The following is a 17,870-nucleotide window of genomic DNA, read 5'->3' on the forward strand; positions in this document are numbered from 1 at the left end:
TTATCAAAATAAAGTAATTATATGTACAAAATTTCATAAAAACATAAATGATACATTCTAAAAAGAAAGATTAACTATTTACTATCATATCAAGATTATTTTCTAAATTTCCTTTTTCATAAAATCACATTATATTTAAAAATATTTTCGTTTTAAGTTTTATAAATATTCACTTTATCATATATGTTATTTGAAGATTATAAAAGGGAACATAAAAAGAAGATTACATTAAATTTTGTTCACTAAAGATATCTTAATATCATTATTTATGTTATTTAAATTATTTTTTAATAATTTGAGATATAGATTGATTTAGATAAAATGCTTCATACTTTTAAAATATATATTATGTTGTTTAAGGTTGTGTTTTAAAAGGGGAATTTGTTTCTTTCATTTAAAATCAAGATTATTTTGTAAAATTTCCTTATTATGAATTACACTATATATTTTTCGTTTTTAAAATTTAAAATTTTCTTTTATATAAGTTATTTGAAAAAAAAGTAAAAGGAAACCTTAAATAAAAAATGAAAAATAAGATAAAATAAATATTTAATAATAATTAGATATATTTAATTCATTAAGGGTATCATTGTAATCAACCACCGTGAGAGTTAACGTGAGCGCGACACGTAAGAAACTGACTTTTCAAATAATATTATAGAGATTATCCTTTTCTCTTCTTTTGCGAAAGTTTACAATGGAGGTGAAGAAAACGAAAAAGTAATTATTATTTAATTAAATTTTATTTTCATAAACGAGACACCAGTTGTTCTGTGTTCTATATAAGCACATCCTCTTCACAACACCCCTCTAAAAGCCTCGTGTCTTGTTTTCTTTCACTAAACACATAATAATTAAGATAGTTTCCAAGTTCTCCAAGGTCAGTCTCTTTTTCTTATTTCGTAACTATTTGATTAAATTAGGTATTGAATGAATATAATAAGATAAAGCAGATAATACATATCCACTATTAATTTCTACCTAAATATATAGCTTTTAACCATACAATTGATTTCTTTGTCCTAACTTTTAAAGAAAACAAGAGTTCAGTACATAAGAAATTCATTTTCATTAGTTGCATGGTACTTAGCATCTTTTTGTTTTCTTTCGAATATAGATTTATCTAATAGAATATTCAAATTTATATGCATCTCTTTTTCTTGTAACAATGTTTTTATGCATCTCTTTTTCTTGTAACAATGTTTTTATGTGTATGTAACAGAAATAAACATAAGAGCACGCATACAAGAACCTATCGAAGATGAGCAGACCCGGAGACTGGAACTGTAGATCATGCACACACCTCAACTTCCAGCGCCGTGATTCTTGCCAGCGATGCGGTGACTCCCGTTCAGGTGCCGGGGGAGTCGGTGGCTTAGACTTTGGTGATTTCGGCGGCAGAGGTATGTCTGCTTTCGGATTCACCACCGGCTCCGACGTTCGTCCAGGTGACTGGTACTGCACCGTTGGAAACTGCGGGACTCATAACTTTGCCAGTCGCTCCACCTGCTTTAAATGCGGCACTTTCAAGGACGAATCCCTCGGTGGGGGCGGCGGCGGTGGCATCGGCGGTCCCACCATGTTTGACACTGACGTTATGCGGTCTAGAGTCTCCGGTAACGGTGGCCGCTCCAGCTGGAAATCCGGCGACTGGATTTGCACTATGTACGACAAATGAAATATATATTTTTTTTTTTTGCTAAAGACAAATGAACAAATGAAATATTTGTGAATATAATATACATCATTTTACATATATATCACATATGTTAAAATTTAACTGATTGAGATTTTAATTATTGGAAACAGGCTTGGTTGCAATGAGCATAACTTTGCAAGTAGAATGGAGTGCTTCAGATGCAATGCACCGAGGGACTTCAGCATGAGAACCTCTTTCTAAATTACACAATAATGCCTTTGAAGTAGCCTTGTTTCCAATCTCTTGGGTAATAATTCAATTTTATTCATTTTATATATCTAAATTGTTTGATAAGTAAGACCGGGAACTATAAGGTTTATATACGTTGAAATGTGTTTTTCTTTCTTTTCAAATTTGATATTTTCCAGGCACCGTTTCAATCAATGGAAAAGGAGAATGCGGAGCAAGATTGAATTAAAGATGATAATTTTGTTAGATGTTGCAATGAGAGCCAATATTGTAACTTTAGCTGTCGTGCTTTTTATTATATTTTCCTTTTCCGTAATTTTCTTTTGCAGTTTCTGTTACGAGTTTTATTATTCTAATCATTGTACGCTGCATGTCTTTCTTAAAAGAAGATTCTCTTCTCAATTTCATCGCTTTATACATGAGTTGCTACTTTTTTTTTGTTTTCTTGTGTGTTGCCTTTTCAACGTATATTCTAATAAACTAGTATGGAATAGGGCCAACTATAGTTCTATTCGACTGTCATATATCAATCCTTTGAGTTTTAGTGTTTTTTTAGAACGGCTCGAGTTTTAGTGTTAGTGAATTATAGATATTATACTTTAAAAAAATAATTATAGATATTATTAGATTTTGATGCACATTTTCAAAAGACATATCTATTTTCGGAAGAAACCAAATATATTATATAGTTCTATATTAACCTTTAAATGTTAAAAATGAAACACTATATTTGTGAAATAATCATATATTTAATGTTCTAATCGATATAGTTTTGTTGCGGCAATCAGTTTCAGAATGATACACAAATATATGTTATATAGTTTTAAATATGTAATAATATTTAGATTAAACCAGGGTATTTTCTTGCATTTATCAGTATTTTGTGTTATTAATGTGGTTAGTTAATAATATCCGCACCCATAACCGACACCGATCGATTCAAAACTTATCTGAAAATTAGGGTCCTCAACCCGATTAAGTGAAAATCTATATATTCAGACAGTTTTAAATTGTTACAGAATTCGACCTGCACCTAAAACCGAATGAGTATTCGACATATAAATGTATATCAGAATTCGGGGACATCCGATAAAATGTATATATAAATATTAGTTATAATTATACTTGAAATGTATTTGATTTTTTTTTAAATATATTTGAAGTGTATTTTCTAACAATTGTAACTTAATTTTTTAAAATAATTTAGAAAATGTGTTCTTTTTATTTTTGTATATTTAATTAAATATATTTATATAAACTGCTGAATATTTAAAATAGATTCTTATGAGTTCATGCTGGTCTTGTAATTACTTCCAGTTATATGTAATGATTAAGCCTTAATTTAGTAGTATTAGATTCATTTGTTCATTTTGCAATTTCTTTGGTTTTCTTATTTTTTGTGTTGTATCAAAATGAAATTTATTGGAATAGATACAATACTATTGTTGAACCGTACAAAAAAGTTTGTTATATTGCATTATATGACTGCAAATTAAGAGCATATATCCACTTCAATTGTTTTACTTTTTTTTGTGCTTTAATATATTATATTTTTTACAGGGCTAAAAGATAGTAGATGGTAAAATAAAATATTATAGATAAAATTAATTGTATATATATATCTCAAATAAATTATTCTTATCAGTCCAAGACTATGCATCTTAAAATCTATCAAATCTGTATAGCAGAAAAGAATTAATTATATATCTATATTGTTATTTGCGAAGTGATCTTTTGCATTCAAGTTCTCACATTAAAATTTATATCGATATCATTTATTCCTTTAATGAATCAAATATATAAATTAATTACAAAATAAAATGACTTTTATCAGATAAGTGATTAAAATCAAATGTAAAAATATATTTTAAATTAAAAAGATAATTCATATATATTATGTTGTTATCCAAAAATATCTTTTAATAGAAAATTTAAAAATTTTAAACAAATAAAAATAATTAAATATAATCAGATAAAATTCTTAATTTTGTTTAATTGAAAAGAGAATATTGACCGATTTCTAGATTTATTTATTAATAATTAATATAGTGTACAACAAAAACTTCAAAAAAATTACAAATACACAAAAAGTTTCAAATGTAAACATAAATAATAATCTATCATTATAGTCTTATAATTAGTACATAATGTATATATTAATAAGTAATTAACATGTTTGCGCATGTATTATTTACGAAGTAAAAACATAAATAATAATCTATCATTATAACATGTTTGCGCATGTATTATTTAGCATATTATTTATGTTTTGGTTTTATTATATAAAATAGTTCATTTTCATGTATCTCATTAATAGCATGTAAATATGCTATATTTAACATGTTATTCGATTTATGTTTCTTATATATGTAACATAATTTACTGACCATTTGAGCATACATTAGATTTTTAATCACTTCTGGATAGTGTTTTTTCTAAAAATGTAAAATATTAAAATATACATTTTATACAATTATAATTGTTTTGGTCTTCTTATGTGTTTTATACTATATAATATTAGAGTGTCGATTTACTGGCCTTCTTTAGTTTTATAGGATATCATTTAATCATTTCAATCTAAATGTATAATATGACAGTTTACATATGTTAACAAACCATCATATTACCATGCACATATTTTACATCACAAATTTAGTCATCTTTATTACATCAATATGCATAGATAACCAAACATTATATTATTACAAATTTAGTATGGTCATATATATCAGATCAGCTTCTGAATAATGATACACAATCCCTACCTATTAAATATTAAGGCATAAAGAAAAGAAAAAATATCTACGTTAAACTGTAATATTATAGATAATTACAAAACTTGTAAACTAAATGCATAACATACATACGATGCATTTACTTTATATGAAAAATCAAATTGTTTATTCAGTTTTATGTATATGAGAAGTTTAATCAAGTTTTTTAAAATGTTATATGATTTTTGTAGATTTTTTTTTGGGTCAACCGGTATCAGTTCACGTGGTATTATCAGTTTATTAGGTTTTATCAAATTTTTATTTAATATGTTTTAATTAAATCCAAATTTCGTGGAAATATATCAGCTGGTAGAACTTACAATAGAATGGTACATGAAGAATATAAGTTAGTCAAGATTATTTATGTGCTACCGGGTTTACCAATTCGACCACAAGCCATATCAGATATAAAAACACTGTTTATATCTTACTTTGTCTATAAACCATGTACCCCAATAAAAAGAGTTAAACAATTTTTAAAATAGAATGTTTTCTCCACCCATTAAATGTAGATGTACTATTAGTCTATCATTCGGTTCTGTTTTGGGTATTTTGGTTCTCGAAATTTAGGTAGCTTATTTAAAAAGTTTGGTTTGGTTTTTGTTGGATTATTTTAGTTTTAGTTTGGTTTATTAACAAAGTTGAGAATTGGCTAATATGCAAAAAAAAAAAGGATCCAATTCAGTTACGGCCTGATTATGGTTTTCCAGATAATTATGAGTTGATAGATAAAAATATTGGTTAATTTGGGTTTCAGTTTAAATATCAGGTAATTTTGGTTGTTCAGATAGAAACATAGGATAATTTGGATTATTTTGATATTTTAAATAAAACATATTCAGGTAATTAGGTTTATATATGTAGTATTTTAGGATATTTAGTTATTAGAAATTAAATATAACTAACATTTGTAAGTGTATAGTTTGTATTTTAAATCCAGTTACCCATTTCGTTCTCTGTTATTTATGAAATTCAATTCAATTTTTATTTCAGTTTTGTATATTTTGGTTCGTTGTTCCGAATAAATATTTTCAAACCTACATAAAATTTATTTTAAAACAATTATTTAATTTAAAGCAAATATGTGTTTAGAAAACGCGGATCAAAATCTAGTTGTTACGTAAGATGTAGGATATTAATTTCCAGTGATTATTAAAATTTTCAAATTTTCTTGTTACTGGTTGGTGGATTCTAGCATTCTTACTAAAAAATTATTGTTACTGGTTTAATGACTGTTTAATAACTTACTAAATCTCTTGTTATTCAAAAATTTTAATTTTTAATGATTATAAGTTTCCATCAAATATAGTATTATTGAAAAATAATTCTAGATAATTTTATCTATAAAACGAAACTTTCAAAATCTTGCATATTTTTCGAGATTCTTAAAATCCTTGAAGTATAAATTTTTTATAAATTTTTTAAATTTGAAAAAAAAATAAAAACCTTTACAAATTTAACAAATCTATTGACTTTTAAAATTAACCAACTCTAAAATAAATTCTACTTCTCTTTTTTTTTTTTTTTTAAACACAAAATTCTACTTCTCTCCTCCAGTCCTCTGAACTCCCTTAAAAACAAACATAAGCATCGGTGGTGGAAGTCATATTAATGGGCTAAAAAGCCCAAATCAAATAAAAGTTTCTTTCGTGTGTGCAAAAAAAAAAAAAAACTCTTCACTCTGGTTGTATCGAAAAGACCAAACCAACGGAAGTGTTAACCTGTGAAATTTGATTCTGCATCCTCCTGTCTTCTCACTCCTCATCGTTCGTATCGTCGTTACACTCTGTAATCTCATTCTTAGACTTAAACTCTCTGTTCTCGAATCCTCAGTCCTCCCTCCATGGCTTCGTGTAAGTTTCTCTTACCTGTCTTTTTGTCTAATTTTAATGAATCACGAGATGGGACTTTTTTTTCTGTTTGAACATTCAAAAACTTGGAATGGTTCCATAGTATTCAATATTCATCAAAAAAAAATGGAGACTTTGCTTATTGATTGATAGGGATAATCAGAAAAGGGACTTTCTTTGGAACAATCTGGTTTGAATTTTGATAAAATAGATTGGTGATCTAAAGTTGAAGCCTTTCTCTTTCAGTCTTGGCACTCAGCATGTTATGAGATTCAAAGTTACTTCCTTTTTAATTTGCCCATGAGATTGGTATTTTGTTAATGTCATTTCTACTGATTAATGTTTTTTTTTGAACTACTTGGAACCTTGTGAGTGTTGTATAAGACTTGGTTTGAGTCTGTCTTGTTTTCTTTTAGCTGGTTTCATCTCTTGGATTCTGTTTCAGGTAGCCTAGGAGTTCCGAAGATTAAAATCTCAGCGGTGGAACTGAGTAGACTAAGATCTGGAAGCTTACAGATTCCTCACAGCCAAAGATCATTGTTTGTTCAAAGGCCGGTTAAGTACTTGAGTCTGAGGACAAGTGTTGGATCTTTGAAAGCTGTCCAACTGTCTACTGTCACAGCTGCGGAAACAGCTGGTACATTTATCATCTCTCTTATGTTTTTGTTGATCTTATATATGCATTTTTTTTTGTTGCAATTTTACTGTTCATGTATTGAACATTGAGAGTGTCTGATATTTTTTAATAGAAGTTTTCTGATTTAACATTTGTTATATCCGTAGCTACTGTTGAAGTAGAAGATGCTGAGAAGACCAAGTCATCTCCGTTGAACGCTCAGCTTGTTCCCAACCCCTCCGAGGTATGTTTTGATTTTTCCACTAAATATTAGGTTGCCATTTGAGTAACTCTCTCTGGCCTGGAAGAGGAGATTGTTCCATCTTGATTTCTTTTTTTTTGGATCTTCTAGGTGGAAGCTCTTGTCACTGAGATATGTGATTCCTCATCAATTGCAGAGTTTGAACTGAAAGTAAGTCAAGCCCCTATTGATATGTGATTGCTCTTTTGATAAGTAAGTCTCAGCTAAGTTTTTGTAATAGGATTCTTATCTAATATCCTCTACATTTTTTTTTTTTCATTTGCATATTCTAATAGCTGGGAGGTTTCCGCCTATATGTAGCAAGGGACTTAGCTGACAACAACATTAGTGAACCACAACCTCAGCCAGTTCCGGCTACCGTTGCTGCAAATGCAGTTACCGAGAGTGCTGATTCCAATGGATCAGCTTCCTCTACTTCATTAGCCATCACAAAACCAGCATCTTCAGCTGCTGATCAGGGTTTGATTATCCTCCAATCTCCTAAAGTAAGAAAACCACACCACTTAAAAATGGCTAAATGTTCAGAGCTTTCATTCAAAGAGTTCGTCACCAATCCAAAATGGTGTTTGGTAATGTGTATGGTGTAGGTAGGATTCTTCAGGAGATCTAAAACCATAAAGGGTAAACGCACTCCGTCCTCCTGTAAAGAGGTAAAAGACCAATCTTCTTGAGCAAGAAGACAGTGTTTGATTTTTTTTTACTTGGAACTCACTCTTTACACTTGGCAGAAAGACCAAGTGAAAGAAGGTCAAGTTCTTTGCTACATTGAACAACTCGGTGGCCAGTTTCCAATCGAGGTAAATGATTATATTCAGTTTATCTTATCTCTTGCTTCCACCATCTCTGTTAAAACTGCTTCTCTCGATCAATGTTCCAGTCTGATGTTACCGGAGAGGTTGTCAAAATACTCCGAGAGGATGGAGGCAAGTCTATCTTTCTTCTTTAAACCTTTTCATGTTTTTTCTTAATACTTCTTGATTAATGATTTTTTTTTCTGTTTTGTCATTCGAAACAGAGCCTGTAGGATACAATGATGCTCTCATCTCGATCCTTCCTTCCTTCCCTGGGATCAAGAAGCTTCAGTAAAACCAAATCCGAGCTTGGTTTTTGAGTTGTGATACTGTGCCTTTGTGTGTATGCTTTTAGAACAAAATAAACTTCATTCATACCTCTCTGTGTTTCTGTTTTGTCTTTTTTTACTTGTCTGAAAGTTCCTCAAGACATCTTATACTATTAAAGTACAAGCACATTTGGATTTTTACTCTGTTTACCCCTATTAAAGAGGTTTTCTTTTGTATTCATTAATGACATTTTGGACATTTTGCATTGGTTTCTTTTTAATTGTTTTTGGTTTGTTATTAACCACCGATTTCCTAATTCAATTTTGGTATGTGATTATTCCGTGTTTGATACTGCATCATTTTAATATTTTTCCAGCCGGACATGTTTGAAACTGTATCGTTTTTTCTCAAACTATTTAATGGTTTGGTTTTAAACCGTTTTTTCCTAAATATAATCCCAACTATCTAACAAAAAAATATTTATAAAAAAATAAAAATTGTTTATTGGTTCAACCAGTGGTTCAACCGGTAACTTGATTTCGATTTTAGTAGTTTTTATTGGATTTTTAAATTTTGTTTTTTTTTCAAACCCGAACTGAATTTATCTTTGATCAACCGGTAATCCGTTCAACCGCAGGTCTCAATCGAATTTCAAAACACCGATCAAAACTATAAAACTGTTATATTGATTTATATTTAAATTATCTAATTCAAAATTAAAAACCTAAAAATACATGTATAATATAGTTTTACCGAACATAAATCTGGATATAAAATACATATATGAGACGGATTATATAAATACATATACAAGATGGATTATATAAATGTGATTATATAGCATTTTCACCAAACATAAACCCGCGCTTTGAAAGCGCGGGTCAAAATCTAGTTGTTTTATTATGTTCTTTTATATATAAAAACATTCTGATACCTTTTTTTAAATCTTAATACATAGACGATTTAAATACTACAATCCCAAGATTTTCAAAGATCTGTAGGGGCTACAATGATATATGTTTCCACTAGTTAAAAATCTGGGGGCATTGCTGCTGGTCACTGACAGTTGATTCCAACCGTTTGGAGAAGAAGCTGCTTTCTGAATTTCTGTATAAATGCCTCTGCACTCTCGTTGATGTCACCTTCTCTCACTGCCCTCTTCCTCGCCGGAATATTCTCCACCATCCCTGCTCTGTTCGGGTGTTCTCCGGCTTTGCTCGGCTCGTAGGTTGATGATGATACGTATGAAGAAGACATTGATTGAGAGAAAACGTTGCTCCTTGGGTCTTTCTACAACACTTGCTTAATTTTTGTATGACTCAAATGATGATTTATGTGCACACATATATATATAGATACGAATATGTGTATAGTGTAGGTATGAAGATGGCTCTAGATACAATGAACTTTTGACAGATTAACCTTTTTGGATTAAGATGAACTTTATTGTATAAGGCTAGACCTAAGATTCTCATATATGTTTGCGTAGAACACGTTTATTCATCTCTAGAAGAAGTATTCTACTTTTGAAATATTAAATCTTTTGTATTTTTTTATAAAAAAAAATGAATAACATTCATCTTTTCTTCTTTGTAAGGGTAACTTTTTTTCTCAATTAATACTCAGCTAGTGAAACAGAATAACTATTTTACTATTTAACAATGAAAAGTCTTTTTCACAAGTTAAAACATGAGTTGATAATTTGAATTTCCAGAAAATAAAGTATGTGCCGTGATGAAGACAACATAAGATATAAAGTATGTGCCGTCTTATGAATAATCTTCTTATAAATGAGTTTAATATCCTAGGAAAGACTACAATTATGGCCTAACTAGCTGCCTAATTAACTCTCCCTTTAGCCAAAGGATATATCCTTCAGGTGGATCAATAATTGCGGAAAGAAAAGCTAAATATAGCTGCCTAACCCTCCTTTCCTTAAGATAGACAATTAGACATCATTTATCCATATATGTATTCAGGAGAACCAAACCTTTTCGATTAAAACAAATTTTAATACAAAAGTACAAAACCAATAATTAACCATCAAAAGTTCAAAACATTCCAAGCCTTCAACCAAATTCTTCAAACTCTAGCCGGTTACATAAAGAAGACATAAACTCTCAAATAAGATACACAGATAAAATTACAGTCATTAATTAATCTCCCTAATCAAAATGTACGCAGCTATCTTTTTGATCTCCATGCACAGCAAGATTGTTCCTACATGAAAAAGAGTTTATACGTGGGAAATGATATACAAACTTTTAAGTTATTCATTTTAATACATGCCAAAAGAAAAAAAAATACCTCGAGTGCACATTAACTAGTTCCTGTCCAGTAACTTGAGAACTATTCCAAGATTAAATGAAATGTTAGTTTGTAATACTAATATATAAACAAATTAAATAAATGACACAATAATATGTTGAAGGCTAATAGCTAGAATTGGACCTGAGAAATTTGGAGGAGAGTTACTCAAGATGTACAAAGCGTCACGCCACTCCTGAGGTGTTTTCTTAGATGCCATTGCTCGGCCTATTGTGACCAGTGCCAATGGGAGGCCCTCGCACTTGGCTGCAACCTCCTGAGCCACCTTGGTTATGTCCGGGTGGCTCTTCACCGTCTCTTCCCCAGCATTCTTCTTAAACAAGTCCCAAGCTCTCTCCCACGGCAGCTTCTCCATTTTGATCTTAGTCTGTGTTCCCATTTCCCGACAAACCTCGTCTGAACAGGTCGTGAACACAATCTTCGACCTGTTCTGTCCATCCGGAGACGGCACACCAGCTTTCACTGTTCAAAAAATACAAATCCTTAAACTATATGCTAGCGTGGGACACAAGTTTTGTTTATTCTTGGGACACAAGTAATAATTGTTTTATTACCTAGATCGACTTTCTCCCAAACGTCGTCAAGAAACAAAGCAAACCGTTTCTTGCTAAGTATCTCGAAGATCTTACCAGCTCTCTCTTCCTCGGTCTTGCTCGTCCACGACCTGTCAAGAAACCCTATCTTCTCTCGGATCGTGTCTTGAATCTTCTCAAGATTCAGATTCTTGGACACAAACACCCAAATCACAAAGTCAAACCCGTTTGACTTGTGCTGAAGCAACCTATTGTTAACCTGAGTCAACACCGTCGTCTTCCCAACACCTTCCACGCCATACAACCCAATAATACCAGTGTTATCCACCGTCAAACACCTCCACACCAACCCTGAAACAGCTTCTAACCCAACCGTCTGATCATCTCTATCAACGGTCGAGACCATCATCGACCCACCACCAACAACAACGCCACTGTTTTCAACCACAACATCAAACGTTCCTCTGCTCTTTATCTCCTGAACCTCTTTCAGCATCTTGCAAATCTTCTTGTCTACCTTGTGACTGCTACTAATCATCACGGTTGATCCATTCGAAAATGAAGAAGAAGACACGTACATCATCAGCATCTCTTCTGCCTCTTTGATGGCTGCGTCCGATTGTCTAAGCCACACCTGGACTTTCTCGAGCCGCTTTAGCTTCTGTTGGTCTTCGTACATTTTGACTCGTTTCATCACGTTGTTGTGTAGATCCCTGAGCTCCTCAGTCATGGTTTTCAACTTCTTGGCGTTACCGTTCTCTTTTCCGACGTAGATGCATCTTGTGACCATGCTTTTGAAATCTTTCCCCATCCTTTGAGTCTCTTTTCTTCTCCTTTAGTTTCAAGAATTGGTCTCTAAAATCACGAATAAGCAATAAGTTATAGCCATATGTATAGAGAGATGAACGTGTTAGCCATGGCTAGTGTACTGACCCGCACGTTGTGTTTTTTATTTGTTTATTATGCGAGTGTTAGTTGTTCAAAGGATCTTCAAGATTTCATTGTCCTATTTTTTTTATTCGATCGTGTGATTTAGTGATTAATGTTAAAATGAGTTAATCAGCAACGTTGACAAAGATATGAATTAAGTACATAAAAATCAATAAAGTAGTTTCAAAAAAGAACATCAATAAAGTAATGAAATGATTGTTTTATGGTTATAAGTAGACGACTCACAATCCTGCAACAAAGAAAAGGAATGCATATATCTCTTTTCTCGAGTAGAAAGGCATTTTTCATATGTGTAAGCTTGAAATTGGTATGGTGGCCTTACTATTTCTGTTAATTGAAGATGTAAATAAAAAATAGTTGCAAAAAAAAAAATGTAAATAAAATTGATCATGAAAAAGTTACGGTTATTTGCATTAAGGTCCTCATAATTAGTTTTTATAATCTAATCGCCCTGCTGTTTTGGAATTGAATAAATCAGTGCATCCCTTCAGAACTCAAGCTATCCGCTTGAGTTGAAGGAAGTCACAGACAATGCTGCTAGAGAAATTATCACAAAAAACGTTGCCGACTTAAGGCAAAAAAATTGTATAAATTATAAAATCTGGCTTGTAAGAATCTGTAGTTCAATTATAAAATCTGATGCGTTCTTTAAGGACATGACTAATGAGGGTTGCAGTTGCAGAAGCCACTTCCCTGACCACAGACATGCGTATTCGTATGTTTGTCTCAGTCTTTGGATGTTATAACGAGCAAACCCAATGCACCAATGAGTATATACTGAAACAAGAGAGGATAAACAATATCTTATAGTGTCAGTATGTACACATAACTCAGGTCACAGTAAATTGCAGGCCGTGTTAGAAGGTTGTACCTTGATGATAGGCTTCTCTGACATGATAATAGTCACCCATCCAACATAAGGCAAAAACCTGAGACAGAAAAAAAAAGGAAGCATTTAAGACTAATGCTCTTATTGTAGCAAATCTCATGTTGAACTTAGAGTACTCACCCAACAGCTCTGCCCATTATATGGTGCCTGTGAAGCCAAAACTGCCCATCAGCATAGAGACCAATGTCATCCACGTCATTGTTGTCACCTGGAACAATGCAAATGTGTGATAAGTAATCCATGAAACACACACATGATTAACGTTGATAAACAAAGCTAGAACCTTTTGTTAGAACATCAACATGTCCAGTGTTTTCCCTCTCATGAACCTGCAGATGTGATAGTAACAATCCTGTAACTAAATCTCCAGAGATGATGATAATTAACGAGAAAACGGTAAGAAAAAAAGCATTACTTTGATGGCACGATGGACGATGGGAATGTCACGACCCTGAAAGAAGAATGCATAATAATAATCAACGAAACTAAGCCAATCAAATAGAGACAAGAACAAGAGAGCTGTGGCGACTTACATCAACATTGAAAACAACAATCTCGCCTGTTCTAATGGGATCTTTGGTCATGGTCAAGAACAATATATCCCCTGTCACGTTCACATATTAACTCAATTTCATTTCAATCTCAAAATGCAACAAAGTAAAAAAAGGAACCAAAAGATTGAAACTTTACTCTCTTGAAGCCAGGTTCCATGCTTCCAGAGAGAACAACAACTACTGGAGACTCAGTGCCAGTCACACACATCAACGCCTTCCATATTATCAACGCTGACGTCACGATCATACCTTTAAAACCCAATTAAAAAAAAAAGCCAAAGCCTTTTTAAATTCATAAAAACGATTGAATCGAAGGATAATAATTGAGGGTTTTGAATCAAATGTGATAACGAAACGAACCGAGCGTGACGGCCTGAGTGAGGAGCTGACGGATCTTTATTGATTTGATTGAGTCTACTGTTTCTCCGACCAAACCCATGGTTGTTCCTTCCTTCGAATTCCAGACAAAATGATGATTCAGATCCGCGGAAACTTGTTCTCACGCCGCGTTTCAGTGGAGACGAAGAAGAAGATGAAGACAGATTTTTCTCGGAAAAAATTAGGCTGAGACACACTTTTCACTTTAGATTTACACTTCAACACACTTCTTACATGTGACAACCTTTCTCTTTAGTCAATGTCTTCTATACCTTTATTTCACATAAACCTGGAAAAAACAAACCATGATGAACATAACCAAACCGAATTATACCAAACCATATCTCTAATTTGAATTTTGAATCTCACACTCTTTTTTGGTTTTAGAAAGTCGCAACCTTTAGTAAAAACCATAAATTCTCTCCTTTTGTGGCGAATCCTAAACTCTTTCCGCTCGAGCAAATCAGAATCACCATATTGTCGTTTCTTTAGAATCCTAGCTTTCTTCCACCGTCGTATGTGAAAACCCTAGCCTCCATACACCTTCTCATCTTTTCTCAGACAACCCCCTCCGTTATTCTGGCATTTTTAATCTCTTTTTTTCACACTTTACTCAAACTCTCTTATACCCCCTCCGTATCTCCGCTGTTCGAGATCCTCAATCCCCGATTACGCTGTGACTGAGCCTCCATGTCTGCGCCTCCGTGTCTGCACCTGGTTTTCATGTTCGAGGGGAGGCCCTTCGACTCACCGGAACTCGACGAAACGCCATTAATCCGTCTCCTCTCCTTTTGTATAACCTGGATCTGTACTTAATTGACGGAAGAGACAAGGTCTGGTGCGAAACAGCCTTCGTTATTCCTCTGGTTTCCCCTCTTGAATTTAGAGACCTTCTTGGCTAGTGACTATTGTGGATGGGTACGATTTCTAGGGTTTCTGTCGGTGAAGCTAAAGGCTGCGGTGAAATTGATTGGGGGTGGATGAGGGCTCGAAGGATGATTGTCTGATAATGCAGTGGTTGTGGACAGGGGAGTTATGGATGGACGAAGTGTGAAAAAGGAGTTGTGGATGGATAAGGTATAAAAGGAGAAGTTGTGGACATGAGATTTGTGTACGTGAGATATAGTAGAAAAGAGGAGTTGTGGATGGATAAGGTATGAAATGAAGAGTTGTGGACATGGAATTTGTGGATGAATAAGGTATGAAATGAGGAGTTGTGGACATGGAATTTGTGTACTGAAGAAGGTTTTTTTCTCACGATTGACGTAATATGATGATTGTTTGGATTTGTTTTTTTGTTTTTAGTTATAAGCCAAAGTTTGATGTTAGCAGACTTGCAATGAATTGTGATCTTGTTAATTGTTGATCTTGTCATTTGCTTTCACTTTCAATTAATGTCTTTGGATTGAAAATACACACTTTAATCAAACGGTTGTAAAGATAGTACCTTTATCAATAAACAAACATTTAAATGAAACAAACCAAACGGGTTTCCCATTTTGCAATACCAAACCAACACTTTTCTCACCTTTCTCAAGAGAGGGCATTGATGTCCTATCACACAATAGAAAACAAAAATAAGTGTCTCACAAGTTGAATGTGTCTCTTAGTGTAAACCAATCTCATAATGTGTCTCATAGTGTAATCAACTCTTTTTCTCGACGAGCGTTTTTGGATATCGGTTTAAATATAGCGAAATATCGGTTTATCATTTCCAGTCAAACCGGTTTAAATATCGAGTTATCGGTTTACCACTTCCAGTCAAATCGGTTTAATTAGTAAAGACTAACCTTTAAATGTTACCCTTTGACTATACCTTTATTACCAGAAATTTCACTACAAATTCATTTTTTAAAGTAAAATCTACTGTTTCCCTGGACACATTGATGATTTCCTGACAACATGTAAGACCAAACATTCTCTTGTGAAACGTTTTTGACATTAGCTATTAACTCCTTCAGGGAAGTAATCGTATAGAAACGTGATTTTTTCCTTCAATATATGTGTATCTAATAGTGTAATTTAGACATGATTAGCCTTCATCTTCTCACTTAATATTTTCTATCATCACTGTGTGCCCTACTCCCCCGCTTATGTAGCTTATGCCACGGTCCGGGTCTGTTATCTTCCCTAGATGGCTCATTTTGTTACCATTTTCAACTGATTTCGTTGAAGTTGTTTTCACTGGACTGTGGGACTTCAGCTTCTGAGATAATACTCACAGCACAGTTACCATTATCGATGAGCTTCCTTATCATGACCGTGTCGTTCTAGTTCTTTCCTTCTACTTGTTTTTTCTCTTCTGATTATGTGCAATTGGAATTCACATTTTAGGTTTGTTGTGAACAGCCGTCGTTTAGGTTAGAAAAAGAATAGAGAAGAAAAACGTATTGAGGCAAATACCCGTTTAGGGTTTCTTATTAATGATGTGATAATAATTTACAAATCCTTAGACCCATATTTATACAGGCTCAAAAACCCGATTTCCTTTTTCCAATAGAAATAGTAACTTTCCTAAACCGAAAAAGCATACCGTACCGCTAATGTTGGGCATTTTATTAGTACAATAGAGATTTAAGACACACAGATGCAACAAGGTTTAAAAAGGATTCTGCCCAGGTCCGCTAATGTTGCCTCTGATCTCTTGATGATGTTGTATGAATCTGATCTCTGGATGATAGCTAATGTTGCATCTGATCTCCTGATGATGTTTAAGAGAGTCCTAATTTTTTTTTGCTCGATTTATGTTGGTATTGTATATTTTCTATCTTGGACATAGGGCTGGGAATTTTGATCAAAGCCCGCGGGTCCCGCCCCGTTTGATCCGCCGCGGGACGGGTGCGGGTCGAGCATTTTGAAATTTTTGAATTGAAGGTGCGGGTGCGGTTTAAGATTATTTTAAGTGGGGCGGGTGCGGGTTAGCCGAATATGAATCGCGGATACCCGCATATTTAAAAAAATGTTTTTTTTAAAAATGAATTTTAATTATAAATGCATTATTTTAATATTATTTTTAAAAATATTTAATATATAATTAAAATAATTATTTTTCGTAAAAATATATATAAAATATATAAATTTTAATTATTTTAATATTATTTTAAAAAAATAATTAATATATAATTAAAATAAATTATTTTTAATATAATTATTATTACCCGCGGGTCATGCGGTTTATCCGCGGGTCATGCGGTTTACCCGCGGGTTTTAACGGGGCAGGTGCGGGTATAAGATATTTGGTTCGCGGGTTATGCGGGTCGGATTTTTAAATCCAAAATAATCATTTGATCCGCGGGTCGCGGGGCAGATTGAGGCGGATTGACCCGCGAACTCAGGCCTACTTGGACATTGGCCAACATAAACAGCTTATAGTTGGCCCTTAATTAAGGTGATAATCTAGTGATGAATTTTGTTGGGTTTGGGCCTCGGCCGCTATCTTCCTCGACTCTTACCTTTGTCAATATTACTTTTAACCGGGTTAAATATGTGTCATTTACTAAATGCTAATGCTCTCTAAATGCTCTCTAGCAAATGCTAATGTGAAGCTTTTAGAAGAGCATTTGCATTTACAATTTATATATTTATGAAATAAATATAATTAGTTCATTTATTTGATTTAATAATATTATAAAATAATTTTTATATCCAGAAAATGAAGTTTCATTTCTAAAATAAATTTACAATATAAATATTTTTTTAAAAATATTATTTCACATTTAAAATATAATATAATTATATAAATTATATTATATTTTAAATGCGAAAATATTTTTTTAAATAGATATT

General features: G+C 32.7%; 4 protein-coding genes across 5 annotated transcripts; 2 read left to right on the forward strand and 2 right to left on the reverse strand.

The window, feature by feature from the left end:
• The first annotated feature begins 790 nt into the window (after positions 1 to 790).
• On the forward strand, positions 791 to 2,293 carry LOC130496977 (transcription initiation factor TFIID subunit 15b-like). The gene is made up of 4 exons (XM_056989747.1): positions 791 to 880; positions 1,223 to 1,665; positions 1,810 to 1,946; positions 2,068 to 2,293. The coding sequence occupies exons 2-3, from the start codon at positions 1,262 to 1,264 to the stop codon at positions 1,898 to 1,900; spliced, it is 495 nt and encodes a 164-aa protein (XP_056845727.1). The 5' UTR covers positions 791 to 880; positions 1,223 to 1,261; the 3' UTR covers positions 1,901 to 1,946; positions 2,068 to 2,293.
• Positions 2,294 to 6,339: 4,046 nt separating this feature from the next.
• Positions 6,340 to 8,716, forward strand: LOC108806905 (uncharacterized). Its single transcript, XM_018579117.2, has 9 exons — positions 6,340 to 6,515; positions 6,958 to 7,149; positions 7,296 to 7,372; positions 7,481 to 7,540; positions 7,666 to 7,875; positions 7,978 to 8,040; positions 8,119 to 8,187; positions 8,268 to 8,313; positions 8,406 to 8,716. The coding sequence occupies exons 1-9, from the start codon at positions 6,506 to 6,508 to the stop codon at positions 8,474 to 8,476; spliced, it is 798 nt and encodes a 265-aa protein (XP_018434619.1). The 5' UTR covers positions 6,340 to 6,505; the 3' UTR covers positions 8,477 to 8,716.
• Positions 8,717 to 10,471: 1,755 nt separating this feature from the next.
• LOC108806219 (putative disease resistance protein At3g15700) lies at positions 10,472 to 12,650 on the reverse strand. Of its 2 annotated transcripts, XM_018578269.2 has the most exons (4): positions 11,334 to 12,650; positions 10,903 to 11,241; positions 10,759 to 10,800; positions 10,472 to 10,671 (listed from the first exon to the last, which is right to left on the reverse strand). In XM_018578269.2, the coding sequence occupies exons 1-3, from the start codon at positions 12,121 to 12,123 to the stop codon at positions 10,775 to 10,777; spliced, it is 1,155 nt and encodes a 384-aa protein (XP_018433771.1). In that variant the 5' UTR covers positions 12,124 to 12,650; the 3' UTR covers positions 10,472 to 10,671; positions 10,759 to 10,774. The 2 variants fall into 2 exon arrangements, with proteins under 2 accessions (XP_018433771.1, XP_056843614.1); XM_056987634.1 differs by lacking the exons at positions 10,472 to 10,671; positions 10,759 to 10,800 and having other exon boundaries at positions 10,853 to 11,241.
• A 148-nt stretch (positions 12,651 to 12,798) lies between these two features.
• Positions 12,799 to 14,290, reverse strand: LOC108806220 (uncharacterized). Its single transcript, XM_056987635.1, has 8 exons — positions 14,067 to 14,290; positions 13,842 to 13,955; positions 13,686 to 13,756; positions 13,568 to 13,603; positions 13,436 to 13,481; positions 13,273 to 13,360; positions 13,135 to 13,192; positions 12,799 to 13,040 (listed from the first exon to the last, which is right to left on the reverse strand). Exons 1-8 carry the CDS (start codon positions 14,143 to 14,145, stop codon positions 12,990 to 12,992), a joined length of 543 nt encoding a protein of 180 aa, XP_056843615.1. The 5' UTR covers positions 14,146 to 14,290; the 3' UTR covers positions 12,799 to 12,989.
• Positions 14,291 to 17,870: the final 3,580 nt, after the last annotated feature.

Source organism: Raphanus sativus, chromosome 6 (genome assembly GCF_000801105.2).
Source record: "Raphanus sativus cultivar WK10039 chromosome 6, ASM80110v3, whole genome shotgun sequence".
Lineage (NCBI taxonomy): Eukaryota > Viridiplantae > Streptophyta > Magnoliopsida > Brassicales > Brassicaceae > Raphanus > Raphanus sativus.